The sequence below is a fragment of the Halichoeres trimaculatus genome, unplaced genomic scaffold (genome assembly GCF_033239565.1).
Source record: "Halichoeres trimaculatus isolate MK-OKI-2021-1 unplaced genomic scaffold, fHalTri1.1 fHalTri1_scaffold_1, whole genome shotgun sequence".
Taxonomy (NCBI): domain Eukaryota; kingdom Metazoa; phylum Chordata; class Actinopteri; order Labriformes; family Labridae; genus Halichoeres; species Halichoeres trimaculatus.
Window position 1 is genome coordinate 10,304,502 of NW_027437179.1, and position 24,407 is coordinate 10,328,908.

General features: G+C 38.1%; 1 protein-coding gene across 2 annotated transcripts in view; it reads left to right on the forward strand.

Annotated features, from left to right (window-relative positions):
- lhfpl4a (LHFPL tetraspan subfamily member 4a) overlaps positions 1-23,306 on the forward strand; it is a 74,775-nt gene extending 51,469 nt beyond the window's left edge. Inside the window, exons 2-5 of one of the 2 annotated variants that reach the window (XM_074669649.1) lie at positions 4,535-4,771; positions 9,835-9,851; positions 14,605-14,637; positions 18,734-23,306. In XM_074669649.1, the coding sequence (XP_074525750.1) occupies positions 4,535-4,771; positions 9,835-9,851; positions 14,605-14,637; positions 18,734-18,787 (341 nt within the window). In that variant the 3' untranslated portion in view covers positions 18,788-23,306. The remainder of the gene's footprint in view (positions 1-4,534; positions 4,772-9,834; positions 9,852-14,604; positions 14,638-18,733) is intronic. The other variant, XM_074669656.1, reaches the window with a different exon arrangement.
- Positions 23,307-24,407: the final 1,101 nt, after the last annotated feature.

The following is a 24,407-nucleotide window of genomic DNA, read 5'->3' on the forward strand; positions in this document are numbered from 1 at the left end:
GTTTATATATTGAATAGATGTGCCAAGAAGAAAAACTTTGAGATTTCATTGTTAAACATATTGATATTTATTACCACATAAACACACAAAAGTACCAAAAATTGGGATCTTTGAGTACCAATACTGGATGCCAGGTACCAGGCATTAGTACCGTATCATTTTAAATGTGAAAGGTACCCATCTCTACCTCCCACAGTTGGCCCGGGTTCAGATTCAGCCTGTGGCCTCTTTCCCACATGTCACTCCCTACTCTTGCCCTGTTTCCTCCTCTGTCCACTTAAAGGCATACAAAGCCATTATAAATAAAATAAAATAAATTCATGCTTGGACAAATTAAAAAGCATCATCTGACAACTTGCAGAGAGTCCGTCAATAGAGAAATTGAGCTTCACTCAGTGTACAGCTGCATGTTTTTATGAAAGATGTTTGATTTTCAGAGTAATGATTAAAAATAAATAGCATTCAAATTAGTCCATTGGTAATAAGCCTTACATATACTGTATTACATAACCATAATAAAGTGCCATAGGGAGCCTGTTTAACGACAGCTTCTTAGCTCTGTTTCCACGCTGCAGGTCTGCACAGTGAAGCACACGTGGGCTTTATCCTCACCTCCTCAGAACCCAGACTCCTCTCCTTATCTCCTCCATCCTTACATCAGCTCATTTCACCTGCTGTGTCTGTCTCTTCTCCCCCTGAACCTTTACATCGGCTGAGTTTATTCCAGGCTGTGCACAGTTACAGTGGTTGGTAAATGAAGCATTCAGGGACCCATCTGTTAGAGCCGGTCTGTCCTCAGCTGGACCCTGCACACACCAGAGGAGCGCTCAGGCCTCATGGGAGCGAGCTGACTGCCAACAGTCCCCACAGAGTCGTCTGTCCAACATTTACATTTTGTTTGTTTTGTTCTGCAAGTTTCTCTTGGTGTGAGGCCCAGCAACAAACAAAAGTGTAAACAGAAGCTTGAAGCAGAAACAAACAGAAAGTTTTATATCAATTAGTGAGCCTCAGGGGGCTGCTAACCATCATTTCCTGTTTTTATTGCTAATGAAGGCAGAATTCTTCAGCTCTATCCTCAGTTATATCGGCACATCCTGGCAGGTCATGTTGGGAATAAGTGATAGAGCTGAGATGTACACACCTGATGAAAACAGAGCAGGCCGACGCAAACAGGAGGTGTAAATGGTGGAACAGGTGAGCAGTGCTAAGGATAGTGATACCCAGTGTGAAACATTACGAAACAGAGGGTGCAAACATACTGTAGGTCTGTGTGAAAAAAATATATATTTCACCTATTTATCACAAAACATATATTAAATGATAGGCAGATGCTTCATTCCAATGAGGGCTCTGAAAGATGAAGCGTTTATGGAGTGAGAGTGTGAAAGAACCATTTCAGCACCACGGACAGAGCCCACTGAACTGACCGCTGCAGAGAGCTTTTCAGACAGTTTGACTTCATGTTGTTCATTTTCAAGCCAGCCCTGGGATTTCAAAGTAATAAACAGTGTAAACATGACAAACACAGAGCATCAGTAGCATTTTTTAATTTCATCTAACCAGGAAAAAGATAGAAAAATGTGTTATCCAAGAATGTCCAAACCAAGAGAGGCAGCAGCACAGAGTAAAATGTTTCTGTGGAACAGGAGCAGTGACACATAACGTTTTTAAACCATTCAAATAGGTGGCGTATACAGTGGCCAGTAGGTGTCAGCTGATCTGCAAAAGCTACAACACAACGGAAGTTAAGAGGACAGTTATCCTAACAGACACAGAAGCTGTGAAAGTAAGTAAATGGTTTTCTTTTTTTAACCTTAGCTATGATGAATAAAGCTTTAATGCTATTGTTATTGATTGATAAAGTAAAAAATTAGATGACGTAATTTTCCGGTGAATTGAAAGTTATAAGTAAATAAGCATATTTTAAAGTGAGACCCTTTCAAAGCTTTATTTATCATAGATGAAGTTAAACAAAGAAAATCACTTACTTTCGCCATATTTTTGTGTCCATTGGGAAAAACAATCTCTTTTAATTTCCGTTGTGGCTGCGGCTTCCGTTGTGTTGTCACTTTGTGTTCGTGTTTTTGCTCTTGCATTCATGTTGTGGCTTTTGCAAAAAATCTGAAACCCACCGGCCACTGTAGCAGGGTAAAACAGAAGAAAGCAACAAGAAATTGTCCAAGTCAACCAAACACACAATGACATCAGGTAAAACACACAAGCCTCAGGTGTCTGTCTGCAAACTTCCTGTGACAGGTGCTGCTGAATATTAGCTCAATGAAAGTTGAAAAAACAAAATCCTCACAATGACACTACGACTTCGTTCAGCACAACTCTTTGTTTTCTGTTTCCTGCTCTAAGCAGTTGATTAAAGCATATTCATCTGTGAAATAGGTTCAAAGTCACTAAAACATAAAAAAAAAAAAAAAAAAAAAAACATCAGAGACCAGGAAAAAAAGCAAAGAAAAATAAATCTAAGGGATATTTTGGAGCTTAAATCTTGACTCTGGCCAGATCTTTTTTTTTTTTCTTTTTTTTTCTTTTTATATAATTTTTGAAACAACTTTGTCAACAGAATTCAGATGATGATCTTAGAATTTTGACTTAATAATCAAAACTATACATCCAACTTAGTTTTTTTTTTTAAGTGGCTCTAAGCTTCTCATGTATTTATGAATGTCTTTAAAGGAACTGGGTTTAAAGCAGCTCGTGCGAAACAACTACAGTGATGTGCAGACAGCTACAACATACAAGGTTAAGAGATGAAATGGGATAATTAATCATTACAGATATTTAGTAATTAGTAAATAAATTGAATGAAACAATGAAAGATAAGTTTGGGTAAAATAATGAGAAGTATCTCTCAATCCCAAAACTATTTGAAAAACAGACTCTCAGCTGAGATCCTTCAAACAGAGAATCAACCAATCAAGGATAAAGTGAACAGAAGATTTGGACTTTCCAGTTTTGATGACTTCCTAAATCACAAATCAAGGTTGTCTCGATGTGGAAACAGAGTCGACCTTTCCAGCTCTGTGGAAACAAAGTTTGTTGTGTCATGATTTCATACTTAAAGTGATACTCCGGGATGGAACAAGTTGGGTCCTATCACAAGGTTTAGAGCAGAAATTACCCCTACAGCAGTGTTTTTGTGCAGCAGAAGCCCAGAGCACACACACCAAACACCCCCTCCCTGCTCCTCTGCTGGTTTCCTCTGCACTCAGACGGGGCCATTTTTTACCTGATCAAAAACACAAATAAACGGACTCCCACTGAAAAAGTCTGATATCGGTCTGCATTCACGCTTTATTTAGAGAATTTTCAGCACGTTACTTTCACACAAAAACACATCTGGCACGCCGCGCGCGCAGACTGATACACTAAGCGACGAGCGCCTCGTAGCCAGCTGTGGCTCTGCAGCGGAGGTAGCGCCGTTTTACGACACGATGAGATTAAGTATTTAGTAAATAAATTGAATGAAACAATAAAAGTTAAGTTTTGGTAAAACAATGAGAAGTCTCTCTCATTTCCAAAACTACTCGAAAAACAGACTCTCAGCTGAGATCCTTCAAACAGAGAATCAATCAATCAAAGATAGAATCAAAGAAGTGAACAGAAGATTTGGACTGGAGTTTCCCAGTTTGGATTACTTCCTAAATCACAAAACAAGGTTGTCTCGATGGAAACAGAGTCAACCTTTCCAGCTCTGTGGAAACAAAGTTTGTTGTGTCATGATTTCATAGTTAAAGCTGTTATAAAATAACTCTTTTCCTCTTCCTTCACTAACTTTTCTTTCAAAATGATGTCCCAATTATCATCATCCGATTCTCTTAAATTATCTGAAACATTGTGGTTATCAATTTCTTTACAGATGTAAAAAATAATGAATTTCTATCAGAAAAAAAGAAATACTGTGTTTATTTGGCCCTATTATCATTCTTTCCTCTCACACTTTGGGTATTTTCCCTCGTTCATGTTGGCAAAGAAAGAGTCTTTATTTTTATCTTCATCACTTCAAAGCTCACCTCACTGGACTACAGAGCAGAAAAAACAGGTGTAGAGAGGAGTGCAGATTGAGTTATGAGACAGATCGACAGAGACCTACAAACCAGAGGAAATGAGAGAGAAGCTGATTTTCTGTCTCCTTCCCTCTTTTCTCTCACCTTCCTCTTGTTATCGTCATGTTGTGACCTGCCGCCCTGCGCTCTGTTTCACACATAAACCCATCTTCTCTCCTCCTGTGTCGTCACCCTGACTTCAATCTGTCTCTGTTGCCTTCTTCCTCTATCGATTTTCTTTCATGTGTTGCTTTTCAATTGAACATAACCCTGTCCCTGTGACTGATCGCTCCGTGTGTCACTACATGAACTGCCTGGACAAATCCAATATCACACAAACCAGATGTCATTACGTTGTTCTTGATGTGACCACCGCTTTTATCAATCTTATTGCGTACTTCTGCCTTTAACTCTGCCTTCTTTTATCCCTTCCTCCTTCCCTCCTTTCCTCCTTCCTTCCCCCCTCTCCCCTCCAGCCCTGTGTCTGGTGTTTGGCTGTATCATCTTCCCAAACGGCTGGGATGCAGAGATAATCCGGGACATGTGTGGTGAGGACACGGGGAGGTACGCCCTGGGAAACTGCTCAGTGCGCTGGGCCTACACCCTGGCTATCGTCGGCGTCATGGACGCTCTCATCCTCTCCTTCCTGGCCTTCGTGCTCGGCAACAGGCAGAGCGACTTCCTGCAGGAAGAGCTGAGAGCAGAAAACAAAGGTGAGGAGGCATGACATAAAAAAAAGTTAAAGCATTGTTATAAAATATCAAAGATATCAGAAGGTCAGAGAAAAACTGTTTTTTTATACATTTTTCATTAATATTATTATTTTTTTAACAAAATGTGAAATTTATGAAAAAGGATAAGGGCCACTGGAAAAAAACTTTTTTTTATTTTTTTATTTTTTTTAACCTTTTTTTTTGGGGGGGGGGGGGGGGGGGGTCAAAATTCTGAGATTAAAGTCAGTATATTGAGATAAAAGTCAGAATTCTGTTTTTTTCACAGAAAAAATAGCGATAAAAAAATGTTTATTTTTATTTTTTTATTATTATTTATTTTTTTCCAGTGGCCCTAATCCTCCTCTGTAGAAATAGCCATGATCAACCAGCTGTAGATGAGTTTCCACCAGGGACTGAAAGTCCCCTGAGTCTCTTCAGAAGACGTCTGAGGGTTTCTCCTCTGAGGTTTCAATACGAGTGAAGACTCGTCAGATCAGTCGGTTGTCAGATCATCCATCACACCACCAGTACTAAACCAAATACAAGCTCTGAAAGTCCCACCCCACACTCAAAATGCACTAACCATGAGCAGGGACCATTTCCATTCTCAGGGCCATTTTTGCTGCATAAATTAGGAAGGCTGAAGAGATAAAGGAAATGTTAAGAGGAGAGAGTCGATATGAGCCAAACCACGACGGGGAAGTAGGGACTTTTCCCGAGAATGAAGTCCCAGTTGGGGACTTCATGTCCCCTAGGTGCAGAGTTTTGATGTTCCTCATCTCTGGGGGAGTAATTTACAAGAACAAGGCATCAGCCAATCAGAGTAGATCAAAGTAATACAATTATATCAAACAGATGATTCAGAACACGTATCTGTAATACATTTTGTCATCCTTTTTAAAATAGAATATAACTTTATTTGTCATTGCAACAAGTACAACGAAATTGCAATTTCGTTGCAATTTTTCCCAATCCAACATAAACAAATCTTCCCCCAGCCTGCCTTTTCTAAAACGTATATCAAATACTTTTTAACAATCTTTTGTTTCTCTGAGTTTGCAAAACTGTTTAAATAAGGCATTTTCTGTGCATTGCTTACGGCCATTGTCCTTTTACATTGTTTCCTGTGCTCACAGCCTGAATTTCAGAGAGTTAATCTCACTACTGCAGAAGTTGTCTCAGTAAACTGCTTCTCTTGGGAGTGACCGTACATTTGTACTGAAATTATCTGTTTGCTTTAATTTTACAAAATACAAAATAGAATATTGTCCGGGCATTAGCTGCAGCTCTCGACCTTTGAGACTTTTCCTCCTCAAGACATGAATTGGACAGGTTGGTTTGTCCAAAAGATCGTACAATATATGGGCGTTGTTTCTGTGACATCACCCATTTGTTTTGAAAACAGAATTTTGAAGTACATCGACAGCAGGGGCCATATCACTTGGATTGAAGTGATACCAGAGACACAAGATCTACTTTATCTTCACAATAAAAACTTCTAGTTAAAATTTAAGGAAAAGTTATCCAAATGAAACTTTCTTTCAGTTTCTGAAATTGAACTTGTAATGTCTAAGTTTTTTTTTTTTTTTTTAATTCCAAAAATGTCAAAAATATTGAAATTTGCAAAATTTCAAAAATTGAAATTTAAAAAAAACTTTGAAAAACTTGAAATTTCCTAAATTTGTAAAACCTTCAGACACATTTGAAATGTCAAAAATTATGTGAAATTTTCAACAATTTTTAAATCTCATTTTGCACCCCCATCCCCCCTCCCCCAATAAATAAATAAAATTAAAAATTATATTTGGGGGAATCTCAGAAATTAGAAAATTTGATTTTTTTTCTTTTTTGAAATATGAAAAATGCCAAAATTTCAAACAATTTGTTATTTTAATCATTTTCCCAATTTTTTTTTCGAAAATTTGGATTTAAAAAATTTGCAAGAATATCAAACAACTTAGAAATTTAAAAAACTTTGCAAAAATGTAAACATTTTTGAAAGAATATTTACATTTGATAACACATATTGTTTGTGTAGCTCAACTTATCATTTGTTGTTCTTTGCTTATTTCTTGCCACATTGTAAGCACTGAAATTAAGCTGGCATGTTGGCAGTTTAATGACTAGGAGGATGTGCAGGGGTAGAAGCAGAGCAGTGGCAGGCTTTACTGCAAGATATGACGCATATTTAGTTTAACACAATGTCAATACAAGATTTTATCTGGTGACAATGTATTTAATCATCAATGCCCTCTCTGAGAAAAATGAAAAAAAAAGAATTAATATTTCAGTAATATTTTTTAAAGCTACAAGAAGCCACTGCAAAGGAGTCAAAAAGTCGCATGACGCTCCAGAGCCGCAGGTTACAGACCCTTGGTCAGATGAATGTTTACAAAATCTAGCTTTTTTTGTGAGTGATAAAATCTCTGCAGCCAATTAATGAAGCTCTGCTTCAATATCTGGGAAGCAGGTAAATAAGAGAAATTTTATGTTTTGCTAAATATAGAAAATCTGAATTCAGATGTGAATAAAGTCAAACAAGTTCACACACCTTTCTGAACCAAGCTAATCCTGCTGATGTCTCCAGAGTGTGCAGTAGGTAGCTGTCATTCTTCCTCTTATCTCTTATCATCTCCAAAGCCTGATTCAGCTCTGACACTCTTTATCCTACAGCAGATAAAGTTATAATAGCTTTAAAATTTAAGCTGGAGCCATTTCTTTTTTTGATGATGTGCCATTCGTCATGATTCAGTGAGCTAAAGGCAAACACGCTCAGCCTTTTGTTGAAAGGAAGTGAAATAAGTTTCAAAATAGCTCCCGAACTAAATTATTGATGTGTTAAAAAAAAAAGTGCACACATCTTAAACTGAGGACGCGTGTTGCTTAATTGCTTTGCATGCATGATTAATCAGTTCATGCAGGGTGTGACCTGAATAAATCAGCGTGTTGTATGCCTGAATTAATCAGAAAAATGATTTCACATCAGCACATAGCAGCGTTTCACAGATTTCACTGAGTGTAGAGACATTTAGAAAGTCTTTAGTAACACTTTGGCGCTCAGCAGCGAACCCTCCAGTGCTCACACTCCGGCTGTGATCACACAGAAAGCTTTGGATGCGTTTAAAGACGAACTGTTTCAGTAAATGTTGGTTGTAGCTTTTTTCGTGTTGTTGTGAAACACATCATCAGACGAGTTTAGCAGCCTGAAGGAAGATAAGAATAAACTCCCCCAGTTCCTCTGAGTATGAGGAGGGAGTTTCCATGGTTACGTGTCAGATTGAGGCTCTGGTTTCCTCTCAGTGTAAACGTCTCTGTCTGTGTACGTCTGCCTCAGTTTCAACGTTTGCATTACAGTCTTTCTCTACATCTTCATTCCTCTTTTCACTCTTCTCTCTTTTTTGTGCCTGTCTTTACATCCACATTCCTCTCCGTCATTTTCCCAACTCAGATGTCAATCACAAACATTTGGCTATTACTCTGTTTGCACGTGATATTAAAGAGGGGGTGTATGCATTCACATATTTTAAACATGAATATTAAGTCACTAAGCTGGATGTTCAGACTAAACGTGCTGATTTTTAATCTGAATCTCTGAATCTGTCTGTAAACTGCTGAAAACCCTGCGTTCTAAAATTAGCACAAGCTCTTCATGAGACCTGCTGAAACGATGAGGTCATCACATCTACTGATTGGTTCACGACCATAGACTGTATAAAACATGGACATAGTCTCCCCGACGTCACTCGTCTGTTTCTGAAACGGAAAATGACCATATTGGTAGTGGCAAGGGCTCAGAGTACAGCTATAGGGTGCCTGTCGGTCACGTGACCTGAACTGTGCCTCTGATTGGGCAAGCTCGCGATCTTAACATCCTCTGAACGGCCTAGTAAGAAAAAAAATCACACCCTGTACAGTGTGTGCTGATAGTAAAAGTAGCGACTCAGACACAAGACATTTTTTGAACCAGGCTGTAAATAGGTTAATTTCTGTGCCTCCAGAGGGCTGGCCAATCAGAGGGAAGGGGGTTTGTGGGGCTGGAGCCTTAAGTAGACAAATTCTTTATTTTTCTATAAAGTGTTGCTGAAAGAGGGAATTTTCTTTCTTTCTTTCTTGTGAAGCTACTACAGAGGGGCCAGAGGCACAGAACCAAGACTGAAAATAAGCGAAATATCCCCTCTTTAATATTTCTCTGCCTTTGTAAAATAACTCAGTTTCATCCACCATTTTTCTCCATTTTTCTTCTGACACCAATTTTTGGATACAAGAAAAATGGAGAGAAAAAGCAGAAGCAGCACAAATTTATGCAAAAACGACTGGAACAAGTTGAGCAAAGTTGATCAGATGTGACTGAGATGTAGGCAGCAGAAATGAAAGATGCATCTTCTTAAGTCCTTCAGCGCGATTATTAAAATGTGTCTCAACCTAAAAAATGATAAATTTAAATTTTTCTGCTCCTTTTTTATACATTTGAACTGAATTCTTCATGTCAGGATCTCTGAACATGAGGGGTCTTAGGGACACATTCCTGCACGGCACCATCAAACACATCACCATGGCATTTACACTGAAAATACAGAAATAAATCAAAAAGAAATAATAAAATTAGACATTTTGTTATTTTTAAAACACTTTGAATCAATACATTTGAATAATTGAAGTATTAGGCTCTGCAGTTTAAAGTTTTTATGCAGTACTGCCTCTGGCCCACACAGCCTACATTTTAATGCAGAGCTGTAAATCAAGCTTAAAGTGGAGGCTGAGGCATAATTTTAGAGCTTTGTTCGCTTAAAGACTTATCATACGGATAAATCTAATTTTTTCTGTCTCACAGAACACCCACTGTGGGTCAGGGATCATTTATATAGGCTAAAATCACAGGCTGCAGAAAAATGTTATTATCAAACCAAGAATAAATCACGTTAGAAAAAAAACATCATTTATCTGACGTAAACACAAATGTCTGAGCTGTTTGCGCAACAACTTTTATATGTTTATCTGATTTAGATTGTTTGTTTACATCAGAAACAATATTAATCTCTGTTTTTTTTCTGTCTTTTCCACAGATTTTGCCGTGTCCAGGGTGAGTTCTCATTGTTTTTGTGGTGATTGTTGTGGCTTGTTTTGTGTCGTCTCGTGACTGTGGGTGGTTTGTACCGTGAGCGGAGGGATGACAGTTTGTGTGGGTCTAATGAGCTTCATTCTTAACTGAAATCAACCATCTTATTCATCAACACCAAGAAACGTGTGAAAATTGAATCCTTTTGAGCTCTGCTGCTTTTAGGCCAAACCATTCAGAGCTCCCTCTGCTGACAGGCTGCAGTATAGGTCCTAACCTTGCTTCTGTGACAGTAGTAGAGACGAAAGGTCTTAAATTTTGAGGTGATTATGTCCACTCTAAAAAGTCAATGACCTAAAAAAAAAAAGAAAAAAAACAGTAGAACAACAAAACATAAATGATCAGTTATTCAGTGCAGTTAAAGCTGGGCTCAGCCACATGAATTCATTACAGAGAAGAGTTAACGCAGTGACATATGCATGCTAACATGTGAATGAAAAGAGATGTTAGCATGTCGCTCCACACATTAACACAGGGACAGTACAACAACCAGTGTTAGGTGCAACAAGTTTCAAAGTAATACGTTACAGTAACGTACTTGCTTTTTTTGGTAAAAAATAGTGAACGAAATGTAGTTCCCCTTTCAGTCGGGCACAACATTACTTTTCTCAGGGAACGATTTGACAGCAACACTGCCTCAGCTGCGTGAATGTGCAATAGTTGCGGGCTCTCATTTCACACTGAGGCTGGTACTCCCAACAGCATGCAAAGAGCAGTCAGTCATCATGGCATTATTGTTTTTCTTGTCAAGTGCTCTGTGGCATTTTTCAGAATAAAGAGCAAAGGAGAATAACTTGTTATGTCCTTCATAGCATAACGTTATGTAGGCCTATACACATTTAGGAAATGAGATTCTGCCCAAAGTCAAGCACCATGAAAGTAACGTAAAAGTAACGAGTAACATAAAAAGTTTCTTTCCATAGAAGGTAACTAAGTGAAGTAAGGGACTACTTTTTCAAGAAGTAACGTGTAACAAGCAAACATTACTTTTTAAAAGTAACTTCCCCAACAATGACAACAACACACATCTGTTATGCTACGTATAGGAGTAGAGGGTGTGGGGCTGTGTGTTTGAGCGGCGGCCGTCAGGAAACATTTACTCTACACCTGCTGTCTGATGCACAAAGAACAGATGTCGTTTAAAACCTTTTGCTTCCCGTCTATGGAGAAGCTGTTAGTTAAAGCCCTGTGCCCACACAAGAGCTGTTGTACATATTGTAGCCTGACATGCACCATGCCTCAAAATGTAAAAGCATGTTGAGCAACTATGACTACTCAGACCAAGATTATTATAGTTAACTTGAACTAAAGGAAACAAAAAGTGGAAAAGCAGTTTCGTTGAATGAATAAAAAATGAAAACAAAGCGTTACAAAAAAACAATACTTCACTTAAAAACTGTGTTGTGAGTTTGCAAAACAAACTTAAACTTCACTAAAATGATGGATAAAATGTCTTTAACTTTTGTGTTTGTCAATCTTTCTAATACATGAGCCAGCTGTTCTTCCAGTGGCCGGACAGAATAACTCTGAGTGACACATTTTATTGTTATTTATCTGTTATTGGTAAATACGTTTTTTAAAGTTGTACAATGTTTCTGATTTTTAATTACATAATGCTTTCTCTGACATTTTTAAATCCCACCCCATGACATCCATCCCATATTACAAAAAAAGATTAAAACTGAAAGTAACAAAAGCCTAACTAAAACCAGCATTTTTAATAAATAAAAACTGATCCAACAAGAAAACCAGTTTTTAACTCTACTTCAAGCTAAACTGAAAATGGAAAGAAAGAGTTGAAAAGAAACTAAAGTAGAAGTTAAAGATTAATGCAAAATTATGACAAACTTCAGTCAGACTCTTAAGGTTGTAGCACACTGAGTGCATTTTTTCAGATGTGTTCTTTGGATCCATAATCCGAAAAAATTTCACACACGGACGCCTTGCACACTGAATCCGATGTGTTTATTTTGCATTAATTGGGAAAATTCATGGTACAAGAAAAATTGATTAATCAAGCAATGATCAGCTCACACACACGAGCACACTGACACACTATCACATACATGAACACAAGTCCTCATTCATCATTTAAACAATATGAAGAAAATATGTCAGAAAATGTGAAAATGTGATGTTGCGAGCAGCCTACGGCATCTCTGAACAGTCAAACTACCCAGGAAACAAGCTGGGCAGATGCAAAAAAATGCATGAATCAAAACTTGTTCTGAAAAAAATAAAGATAAAAAAAGACAGACTAAATTTTCAGAGTGAGTATGCAAACATCATTGACATGGGATCAAATTTATTTTTTAATGTGCATAAATTTTGGACAAAAAAAAGGGACTCACTGTGCAAAGACCTTTACTCAGAGATCTTCAAACTGTTCTCAAAGAGGGTCAGCCGCTCTGACTGACATATTGTCATGACAAAGATATTTATTATCTGTGAAAGAAACAGGTTTGTTAAATATATTTTTAGTAATTTCTGGTAAAATCAGTCACTAATTGTTGTCAAACGTCCTTGTTCCATCATCACAGACTGATGAAATCAAACCTCACCTGTCCCTCAGGTGTCTCTTGATACCAGATAATAAGTGGTCAATTTTCTGCAGTGTTACGTGCTGCGTAAACATCAGCAAACTCTGATTCTGACCATGGAAAATCTTTTCCAGTAGGGGGTGATTTGGGGAAAATATGTCAAGACAATTTAACGGCAGGATCAGGATCTGGATTTTATCAGGGTTGTTTTTCATTTTTAGAAAAACAACCCAAAATATTTCTTATCCTGAACTGTCATCTAACCCTGTTTTCACAGTTTTATAACTTGAATCTAGTCTTGTGTTAACTGATGGGTTTTTCTAACTCTGGATGTTAATGTAGCAGCTAAAGGATACAAAACGTTGTCCAAGAGGCTCATTTTGCCATCAGAGGATGTAGATGGGTGCTGAGATTTGGGTTAGATAACTTTTTAGGTTCAAAGTGCCTTTGTTGAATTTACATCTTTTTCAAACCAGTCTTAGGATCTTTTCTTTAAAAAAGGTCTTGTACTTTAAAGCTATGGTCTATGATCTAAAACCCAGTTTGGCTGATGAGACACATTTAAAAAATGCAGCCTTCACCAGCTCGGTATACAATGCTAAAGATGTGTGGCTAATTTATGCTAAAATCTATTGACAGAGCCGACCCGTTCCGACCAGCAGCGTTCAGTCATTAGCCAGTACAGGCACAGACTAACCAGAGTTATTCAGCTGACATCTCCCACTGTGGTAAACAAAGTCATTACCTGTTAAACAAAAACTCAGCTGTCTCAGCGTCAGTCTTCAGTCCCAAATCCCTCTGCAGCTTTTTCCACCAGTCGTACATTTCTCCAATATTCAGTCTCTGTTTGCACCCTGATAATTCTTCCTTGCTTCAGCCTTTTCGTTGAAACTTTTTTGTTTTCTTTTCTTCCCTGTGGAGGGTAACAGTAACAGCTTCCTGGTTTCGGTCTTTTCCAGCTCCATGACGCTTCAGTAGCTGAGCAGCTAGCTGACGTGAGAGGGGTAGTGGGTAAAGACGAGGCGAGACCATGGGTGGGACAGTGCGGAGCAGGGGAGACAGGGGATTGGATGGACTCACTCACAAACCCGAAATGAGGAGAACGATGATTTGCATTGGTCAGTTATCATGCTGTTTTGCAGCTATTGTACTAAATTATTTTTTTCGTTCTTTTTGCTTTTTATACAGCGTAGATCAAACCACCGGATCATAACGGCCTCATAAATGGTGTTACTAATAATTGCCAAGCTTCCAAATTGTAGACCAAAGCTTTAACAAAGCCATAATAAAAGCTGTGTGTAAACACAAAAAAAAACCTCATATATGATTTCAGAAGGAACTGCTCAGTGATAAAAGCTTAATATTCCAAACAATCACCAAATCTTTATTCTTCGTGTCTCATGTAAGTTATTCTGCATGTTACTGCCACTTTTTGTTATTTCAAACATCACAGTTACACATTCCCGTTCAGTGAGTTTAGCTTCCCCTCAGCTGACCTACCTGGTGTCAGGTCAGATCTTTGCACTCCTCCTCATGAAAACATGATGTTTGGTCACATTAGAGACTCTGCTAAAGTGATAAAGTCCACACAGGGGACATGGCTGAAGGCCAGAGAGCCGCTGTGCTGAGGCACACGGGTTTAGAGGGAAAAGAGGAATCAGTGGAAAACAAAAGGTGCTTGCATGTTGCAGAAAACACCCTCAGGTGCAATGTTTTCCCAAAGGAGCGAGGTCTACTGCGAGCCGAGAGGAGACGTCAAGTTGAGGAAGGACTTTCAGTGAGGAGTGTGTCTGCGGCGAACACCAGCCCCTGCAGCCTTCTGTGCGTGTGTGTCAGCATCAAAGAAAGAGAGGACAGGAAAATCAGCTTAATTACCAGCCACAAACATTAATGTGCTGTTAGCAGCTGGGCGCCGCAGCGCATGAAAAATAAACTGTTCAAAGCACCAGCACGAGGAAAACTCTGTCCACCTGTTAGGATCCACCAGAGGACAGACGAGGGGGGGGGGTCATACTGTGAACTGATATATTTTTGTCTGTTACTGAGTAAATAAATCAGTCTTACACGCTTCGTTTGATCTGATGACAATGTAAAACATGCAGTTTCTTTTTAAAAACTTGAGCTTTGCTAACTGTACCACTCCCAGATGATGATGTGAAACTGTTTCCTCCTCACAGCTCCATCTCGGCGCTTCTCTCCGCATGGATGGAGTAAGATCATTTAGTTTTTCTATATTCTCCTGTATGAAGTATTGATCCAGGTCTGCAGCATGACCCCTGCATGCAGTCCAATCAGAAAGCAACTGAAGGCTGTCCTGTTGCACTGAGAAAACCTTCTTACCCCTCCTTATGCTGCCTCTTGCTTCCAATGATCCCCCTTTCACCAGAAATCTATTTGTTTATGAATCATGTGATGGTGTGTATGAGTTGGTTTTGTTCAGAAACATCCACCCTGGCTCCTTGCTGAACTTATTTATTAATCTGCTGAATGTTCTTTGCTTAAAATGTTCTTAATTGTTTAAAAAAGGGTTGAGACACAACTTATCAACAAGATTATCCTTTTTTAGATACAAAATTTAACATTTATATATAATATTCAACATTTATATAAAATATTTGACAAATATATTTCACAAATATTTTTCTAAATCTGCAGAAAAAGTGATGTTTTAGAGCTTAATGTGGAGGAATGTTGTTATTTGTAGTGTGTGCAACTTTACATTCGGCGCCCCATAGATAAAACATAGTCAGGTCTTAGAGTCTAGACTGCAAAAAACTAAAGTCTTATCAAGTGTTTTTGTCTTATTTGAAGTAAAAATTGTCTTGTTTTACTGAATTTGAGCCACATTCAACTTATCAGTACAGAAATAATGTCCTGTTTAAAGTAATTTGAAGACAAAAATGAGGTCTGAATCGATTAAAAGAAGTAAAAATATTCTGCTAATGGAACAACAAAAATTTACTCAAAATTTGGCTTGAAATGAGACTAATGTCTTATTACAAGTCAATTTTCTCTTGTTCCATTGGGAGATGTTTTTTTAACTTGTTACCAGCAATTCAGACCTCTTTTTTGTCCTTAAATAATTTGAAACAAGACATTTTTCTGGACTAGTCAGGTGAATGTGGCTCATTTTAAGTTTAAAAATATATTTTCTGCTGAAAATAAGACAAAAAATACATAAGATTTCATTTTTTTTCCAGTGTAAAACATAATAATGACCCAAAATGTAACAACTCAAAATGTTGTTTTTAAAAAAATGTAATAAAGCCTAAAATGCAATAATTTCTTCAATAAGGAAACAAAAGTGCTGAACCAGAAATGTAATTAAAACAATGTAATAATGTAAATGTAACAACCAACTCAAAAAGTTTTAACACATGGGTGGTTGTTATGTTTTGGACTCTAACAGGGCTGACTGCAACAAACAGGGTCGAGGTCAAAGGGAAACCACTGTGGGAGAAAAAGCTTAATCACTTATCAACAGCCAGAGACGTGTGCAGACATTTAGAGCTCGCCGTGACAAAAAGTATCAAGAACAAAAAAAAAAGCACGAATCAAAAAGCTTTCTGACGGCAAAGTGATGTGCTGAAAACTTAAAAGAAAAATAAAAGGAGAACATTTTATTTCACAGACTTTACTCTTTTGTATCTGAATTTTTAAAAACTGATTGCTGGTAGAGTTGACTCAGTCTGCAGCAGTTTGTGCTGCTTCTCCAGCAGCTTTAGCTTTGAACTGCAGCTCACAGAGCCCTGCTCCAGCAAGGAGGAACAAGTGGTCTAACAAGCATAATCTGATTTTTTATTCCATATCAATCTTTCTCTTGGTTTCATGTGATGATAAATCATTATTAAATTTATAAAAATGTATACTTTTAAAGAAAAATAAAAAAAAACCCAAAGCCCTTTAAGATAACACTGGCACAGCTGAGCTTTTTAACGAGAGGAAAATGTGAGAGAAATTGTGTTGCAGTGTGACCTTTCAAGCTTATTGCATTAGTGAGTTTATTTATGTTTGTTTTGCTCCTTTTCATTTTCCACATCTCACCGGCTCACACTGACTCATATGTCAGAGCCCTCCTGCTGACGCTCGCGCTTCAATCTGCAGCCCAACAGAGAGGAGCGGCAGGGGAGGAGGAAGAGAGTGTAGATGACTGTTCAGGATCTCTAACGTTATGTGTCTGCAGAGCCACGAGGCTGCAGAGTCAGGGACTGCTTCTCCACGACCCCTGTGTTTTTGCAGCTAGTTTGGAGCCAATCAACATGTTTCATACTTATAAAAACATACAGCTTCAGTTTTTTCTTCCCAGGGAGGAGCAGGGATATGTTGGTACCTAAGAGTCCTGACTAAGCTTGTCTGATGATACTTTAGCCGCATTTCCACCAAGCAGACCGTTTTGGTTCGTCTTGTTACAGTGCGCATTTTGCGGGGTTTCCACTGACTTATCCCGGGACGGATCCCTAAAAACCGAGACGAGCCGTCCCACTTTTTTGGGACCCTTTCGTATGGGTGCCAGACTGAACCGATCCGCTCTCGGAAGGTGGAGCAACACACTGCAGACCGTTGATTGGTCAAAAGAATCATCACTTACCCCTTGACAGCGGCTGCATTTCTCCCTCACTTTGTGTCAATGAGCTACACGCCAATCACAGAGAGGATGAAATGCTGCATGTCTTCCATCTATGCTCTTTGTTTACTGTGTCGCTTTTTTTTCTTTGTTGGATTTAATAGCGGGGTAAGCTGCTACGGCGTCACGCTATTGTTAAACAGCTGCGGCTTCTGGCATCCGGCTTACACGCCGCCCACCACCAGAGGGCACAGTTTGCTGTGGAAACGCAAATGGTATCAGGCTTAACTGTACCAAACCGTCCCAAACTGTACTGAACCGGCCTGGACTGCTTGGTGGAAACGCAGCTTAAGTCTTCCGAAAATGGATGGACTCTTGGTCCTCTGTCTGGAATTGCGAGTTTCAACTAGTCATTAAAAGGCAACTTCATCCCTGTTTGTTTGTTTGTTTGTTTGTGTCTGTTTGCCAGTTTTCAGTTTAATTTTCAAATCTGAAAAGGGGTTTAAAAGAAGTGGTTTATATTAGCTTCTAAAAAATCTGAACACATCAGTCATCAGGAAAGAGAAAACATCTGGTTTTAGACCTCAGTTCAATGGAAATACATACATGAGGGAGGGCTGAGAAGTTCATAGCCCAACCAGGAAGGAGTTTTGCCATGGTGATAAAACTTGGCATGCATTAAATTCAACACTTTCTGACACTTACAGCATGGTTTATTAAAACTAATCGAATTAACTGACGCTGATGTCGTGTTTGCAGATTTTAAAAGTAGAGCCAGAGACATTTCCTGAATATGGATCAAATTTTGCACTGTGGTGTTATCAAATATCCGCAGAAAAAAGGGGTTAACCCCTAAGGAAATGAACGCCAACATGGTTGCTACATTAGGGAGATGATGCTCCAGTTTTATCAACTGTGAAGAAGTGGGCAGCTAAATTCAAGAGAGGTATGGAGAGCCATGAAGATGACCCAAGGTCCAGACGTCCTGCCACAGCAACAACCCAAGAAAACATAAACCCTGTTCACCACATGGTGGTGTATGACAGTTTAGCTGTTAATCAGATAGCTAATACTGTAGCTATCACTGTAACCAGTTGAGAAGATTTTGCACAAAGAATTTGGCGTGTTGAAGGTGTCTGCTCCATGGGTGCCACACCTGTTGATGCCTGATCGAATGCATCTGATTTGGCACCATCTGTTCCCAAACATGAAGAAACACTTGGCTGGGCAGCGGTACCGGACTGATGATGAGGTCATAATCTGCTGTTAAGGACTTTTTTGGTGATGAGGATGAGAGTTATTATACCACCAGGGTGTGAGTGCTGCTACAGAAGAAGTGTGTGGACCACAGAGGAGAACAATAAACCATGCTGTAAGAGTCAGCGAATGTTGAATTTAATGCATGCCAAGTTTCATCACTATGGCAGAACTCCTTCCTGGTCAGGTTACGAACTTTTCAGCCCTGCCTCACACAAGACACAAGGTCTGAGCAGAAATGGATGGTGATCTCCAACAGGTGATGCTGCATCTTACCAGAAACAATCACAACAGCTGTCACCTGTGGAGCAGGTGTCTGCGTTCAATCCAACACACTGAGCCTGAATGAATCTCCTGTGTCACCTCTTCCTCTCCCTTAATCCTCCTCCCTTCCTAAACACACATTTTAATGGTCTCAGCTCAGATGTTCCTGAAACGTTCCTCACTTTCTTTCTCATTTTCTTTCTGTTTTCTTTCTGCTTCAGATTGAAATCCGTGACACCAAGGACCCCAGGTTTGCCGTGCACCGGTTCCACTGAGAACAAACCTCCTCTCCTCCCTCCTCTAGTCCCCTCCCTCTCGTTCACCGTCCCTCCTTTGCTCTGAGTTCTCCAGGTTAAACCTCGATCTGGACTTGGATGTGGTCTTGGAGGGCGGGTGGTTTGTACAAAAGGACTGAAGTGGTGTCACCTTGAAAAGGAGAACTCCAGGACCATCAGCTTTACTAAACTCTGGGATCAAAGTAGTGAGAGTCATTGTTAAAAAGAAAAGATGAAGAAGTTATTTATGATGAAAAAATGCTTGCAGTGGGAGTATTTAAAGATATTTTTACTGAGTGGATAAAAGCTGTTTCCACCTTTCAAAGTGACATTATTAAGTGCGTATGAAAAGCACACAGGTGCTACTTCTAATGAAAAAAAAATATATTGAAAAGATGCACAAATACTAAAAAAAAGAGGATTTTGTACAGCCACAGTGTGATTTTTATGTCTTTTTCAGATCAGTTTTCAACTTCTCTTTGTATATGACAAGTTTTGGGAAACTACAAAAACAAAAGATGTTTCTAAGGAAACAGGTTTAAAAATTAAGAAAAAAAATTACATGTTATCACATCTATAGCATCTAGTCCTCTAACATGACGCTTCTCTGTTAGCTGTGGAACGGTGAAACCTTTTTCTTTGTATTATCAGAAAGAAAAATCCACTTGTCTTTAGACGCTGTGAAATTTGGTGAAAATCCTCAGTGTTTTTTTTCCCTCAGATGTCACGCTCAGGTACAGAAGACCTGAAGGATGTTTTAACGTCTTCAGGCTGAGTTTGAGGTGAGAAAACTGCTGTATGAATGGGTTTCTGGAGGAGTAGCTATAATATATCTGCTCCTAAATGTATTGTTTTTAGAACTGGACATAAATGGAAAATGTTAACAACACTTTCATTCAAACTGAACAGTTACATTTGTGTCCTCTTCCTGGCTAAGCTTGTGGTTAAAGCACAGACTATATAAAACATGGACGTATTCCCCTCAATGCCACCCATCTGTTTTTGAAACTGAAAATGAAGCAGATTGGCTATCGCAGCCATATTGGAAGTGGCAAGAGCTTTGCATGCAGCTACAGGGTCACATGACCAGAGCTGTGTCTCTAATTGGGCAAGATCATGATTTTGACATCCTCTGAACTTCTGAGTTAGAAAAAACAGTGGGTGCTGATAGTAAAATAAGCAACTCAGGCAGAAGACATCTTTTGAACCAGGCTGTAAATAGGTTAATTTCTGCTTTGAAAACAGCTTTTTTTGGCTTGGTGTGTTTGTGACTTCCAGAGCCAGCCTCAAGTGGACACTCCAGAAACAGCAGATTTTAGCACTTCCACATCGTCTCATATTCTTGGACCAGAGGTTGCCGCTTGGGATAAAAGCTCTGTGCGAATTACTGGTTTGACATTGGTTACAGTGACACCTGTGGTCAGAACCAGTAGTGTTTATCCAGGATAAAGACCCAATTTCCCATGAGCACCGTCACCCAATGTCATTAAAATGTAACTCTTTCCAAGGCAAGCATTTGTTTTGGAGAGCAGATTACTTTTCTTTTTTCAAGACAACTTTCCCAGGATGCAAAGTGACTGAGCAATTATTTACAGTTGCATAGAACTTGTTTGAGCGTACTGTCTAGTGCTTTTCACAGCTTTGTGCTCTAAGACATGTCTGTAATGTGTAACGTCAGTGAATCCTGGTTATGTCCTGCCAGTCATCTACCAATCAGAGCTAACGTAACCTCACTCTTTATTTTATTGATAGACTCTCAAGTTTGAACAGACCACTGCAGAATAACTGCTGACTGTGGGTTGGAATGAACATTGCCACAGGGATACATGTACCGTTACACCCCTAGTCACTACTAAATTTTTCTGGCCAGCATTGTGAGCGACTTGAGGTATATGTGCTGTAAATGGATTTGTGTCCACAGATACTGAGAAATGGCATTTAGAAATAACCAATTTTGGCGCTGAAAATCACATGTTCAAATGTTGGACTAAGGACAGGAATATATATAAAGGTGAGACTACTATTTCATGATCACTTAGAAAGTCTTCACAGGGCCTTTTCAGTTTAAATTTTATTTTTGTCTAATAAACTTTAGCACAGAAATACTTTGCACACATGTCATCACATTGGTGTGTTGTTAGCAAACTCTAGCACTTTAACTGAAAGTATAACAGTCTCAGCAACATATCAGGTTTAAAGATCTGCAGGGAAAAAGCATAGATTGTTTAAAAAAAAAAAAAAAAAAACATCATCTTGCTTGGCTCGGAGTCAGGTTGCTACAAAAATAGCTCCCCCTAGTGGCTGGCCGCAGTATAGGTCAAAAAATCAGTCTCTCCAGTCATTCCAGATGAAACAAACTTAAAAAAAATTGATACACCTTATAGAAATGTTTCTCATGTCCAATTGTTGTGGTGATTTGAAGATATAATTTAGCTGCCTTGTGTTCAAGTTTCTTTTTTTTTCTGTAATAATCAGAAATGTTATTAATAATTTAAAAATAATAATAATAATAAAAAATATAAAATAATAAAAAATAAATAAAAAAATAAAGAATGGATAAAAAATAAATAAATTTATTATAAAATAAAAATAATAATATTTTTCTGTAATAATTAATCCCAAGTCCCAAGAACAACAAAACAAGAGGTGAGTAAAATCATGGATTTTTATGGCAGATTAAAGGCTGAACAGTTAACGTCAGATCATCACCATCTTTGGCTGATGAAGTAGGGTAGTACATTTGTAAAGAAGCCTCCATGAAAACAGTTTTTAAACCTGGACACAGTCATGAAGCGTTAAAACATCTCCACCCTGAGCGTCACATCGAGGGTAAACCTCCACTGTGGGAACGTGGTGAAATGTTTGCTCCCCATCACACCAGTCCACGCCACGCTGAGCAGAAACTCTGAGTTCAGTCTGTGAGCGTGTCATCTTCTGATTCACTGGTTGTTTCAGTTCTGCTGCGGTCGTATGTACATCCCTCCCCCAGGAAACGCCCTGCATGCTGCATCTATCTCAGGCCTCCTCTTTACACTCAGTGGGGCTCCGGCTCTGTTCAGTCCATCAGGCGGTCTGCTGCAAAACCAGGACGGCTATCAAAAGAGCACAGAGCTGAGACCCAGAACAGACTTTCATCAAGACAACAGACGTCAAGATCTGAAGCACTGACTCCTCACAGGACCGCGTCTGTGGAGATAGAGAAAGACAGAGAGGTGCTTTGAAAAATGTACATTATTTATTTACTTATTTATTTCTGTTGAAAGGCACAACTGAAAGCAGAGGAAATAGATTCTTTAATTTTATCTTTAACCTGGTTGAAATCCTCCTTAAATCTGAAAAAAAAGTTGACATGGACATGTTGAGATACAATGTTTCCCGATTCTCTGATGTTCATCGATTGTGAGTCGGTTTACTTTTCCTTTCAGCCCATTAAAGAAAATTCACACTGATAGCTGAGATCTTTGTGTGCGATTATCTTTTCTCACTCTCCAATCACTGAAGAGGTTTTTTTTTTCTTTAAAACATTTTTAACTTTCCACCATCTCCAAAATCCATTTCCTCCATATCAATGATCCAACCCTTCTCTGGTGATCTGCCTGATTTGGAAATACACTGAGCAGCTCAGCAGATCCAGATAAACAACTTGTTCTTTGAAGGAGGCCTCCCCACCTGTGATGTCACAAATTGGGCAAATCCCATGTTGATCTCACAGATTTCTTGTTTGACTTTTTAACAAGTCGTTCAAAGCAGCAATTATTGCAGAAAGCCCTCTAAGACATGTTTATCTCACCATCTGATTAACATTTTAAAGCATTTATAAAACTGACACCAGATTTTGGGCAACATTTAAAAAAAAAAAAAGATACAAAAAAGCATTACAACATCTCTTCAAGGATTTGGCTTTTGGTGAACATTCTTTTTTTTTTAATAATCTCTGGTTCACACTGTGTGAATCATGACATTAAAGCTTCATCAGTCAGTCCTTCTGAATGAATCATATGTCAGCACCAAGCCGACTGAGGACACTGAAGACGCTTCTTTCTTTCTTTCTTTTTCTTTCTTTCTTTCTTTTTTTTCTTTCTTTCTTTCTTTCTTTCTTTCTTTCTTTCTTTCTTTCTTTCTTTCTTTCTTTTAATTTGATTATCTAGACCCAAACAAAAAGTTTCTTACTTTTTTTCCCTGACTTGTTTTTCAGTTGTGTTGAACCTGTATTTATTATCAAACTGTTAAATTTCTCTCCTGACTACTTTCCATCCCAGCGCTCTTTGGTGATGTTTGTTTGTTTCTTTCTTTCAGTTTTTATATCTGTTTATGCTGCTCTGCTCTGCTCTTATTATGTTTTTGCTTTTTTTTCTTTAAATTATGGGATGATGATTGATTTTCAAAACAGAAATGTTTGTGCAGTATTGTCACAGAGAGTTCAGGCTGGTCTCACGTACACACACACACACACACACACACACACACACACACACACACACACACACACACACACACACACCACTGTCTCACCTCTGGTGTTGTTTTAAAAAGAAATAAAAACAAACTGGTTGACTTCTGTTTGACTTGCATGTTTGTGTTTTTATTGAATAAAAATAACTTTTAAGCTCACTGACTTCAAGAAGCACCCAAAGGAAATAATTTTGTATTTTATATTTTACATTATACACAGAGTTTTCAGAGGGACTGAATAGATCAAGTTATACCATTAAGTTATTAAAAAAAAAAAAAAGCTGTGGTAATAATGGAAATCTTATTTTATTAGTTTAATGTAGAATTCTGAACAAAATATTCATGTTGATTTCAGGAACAATGACAAAAGTTGTTTTCACTTCGAATACTGGCACAATATACAATACTTTTTTTATTCAGGTTAGGGTTAGGATTAGGGAGAAAATATAAATATATGAGAAATATCAAAATAAAAAAGATTCTGAAACTCCAAAATATCCAAAATGAACCTGAGTATCCCAGCTTAAGTTTTTGCAAAATATATTTAAAAAATAATAATAATAAAAAACAACAACAATAAAAAAAAAATACAAAAACAAAATAGTTTTTTAATAAATAAAAAATAATAGAATAAATAAATGAATGAATAAAAAAGGGGGGACTTCTTGGAGTTCACCTTTTGTTTTTTTCAACATTTTGGAAAATTCTAATCAATCTAATCAAAAAAACTGATGTTTTCTTTTGTTGGTGTTGTTGTGTTTTTTATCTTTTTTTTTTTTTCAAACATTAACATTTTTAAGAAACACATTGAGGAAACTTCTAGGGCCCTTGAAAAGATACCCCAGGACTAAACAACCCCTTAAGGCATAATTTTTCGTGTTTTTCAAAATTTGAAAGAAAAAAAAAAGAAACCTAAGCATTTTTTTCTTTTAAAATCAAAAGTCATATAACATGAAATAAACAAATTGGAAAATATAAAAATAAAAAAAATTGGAAAAAATAATTGGGGACACTTCTAGGGCGCTTGTAAAGATACCCCAGGGGTAAATAACTCCTCAAGGCATACCTTTTTTTTTTTTACTGTTTTTCAAAATTTTGGGAAAAAAATGTGTTAAAAAAAGGGAAAGAAAGAAACCTAAGGATTTTTTCTTCCAAAATAAAAATAAGC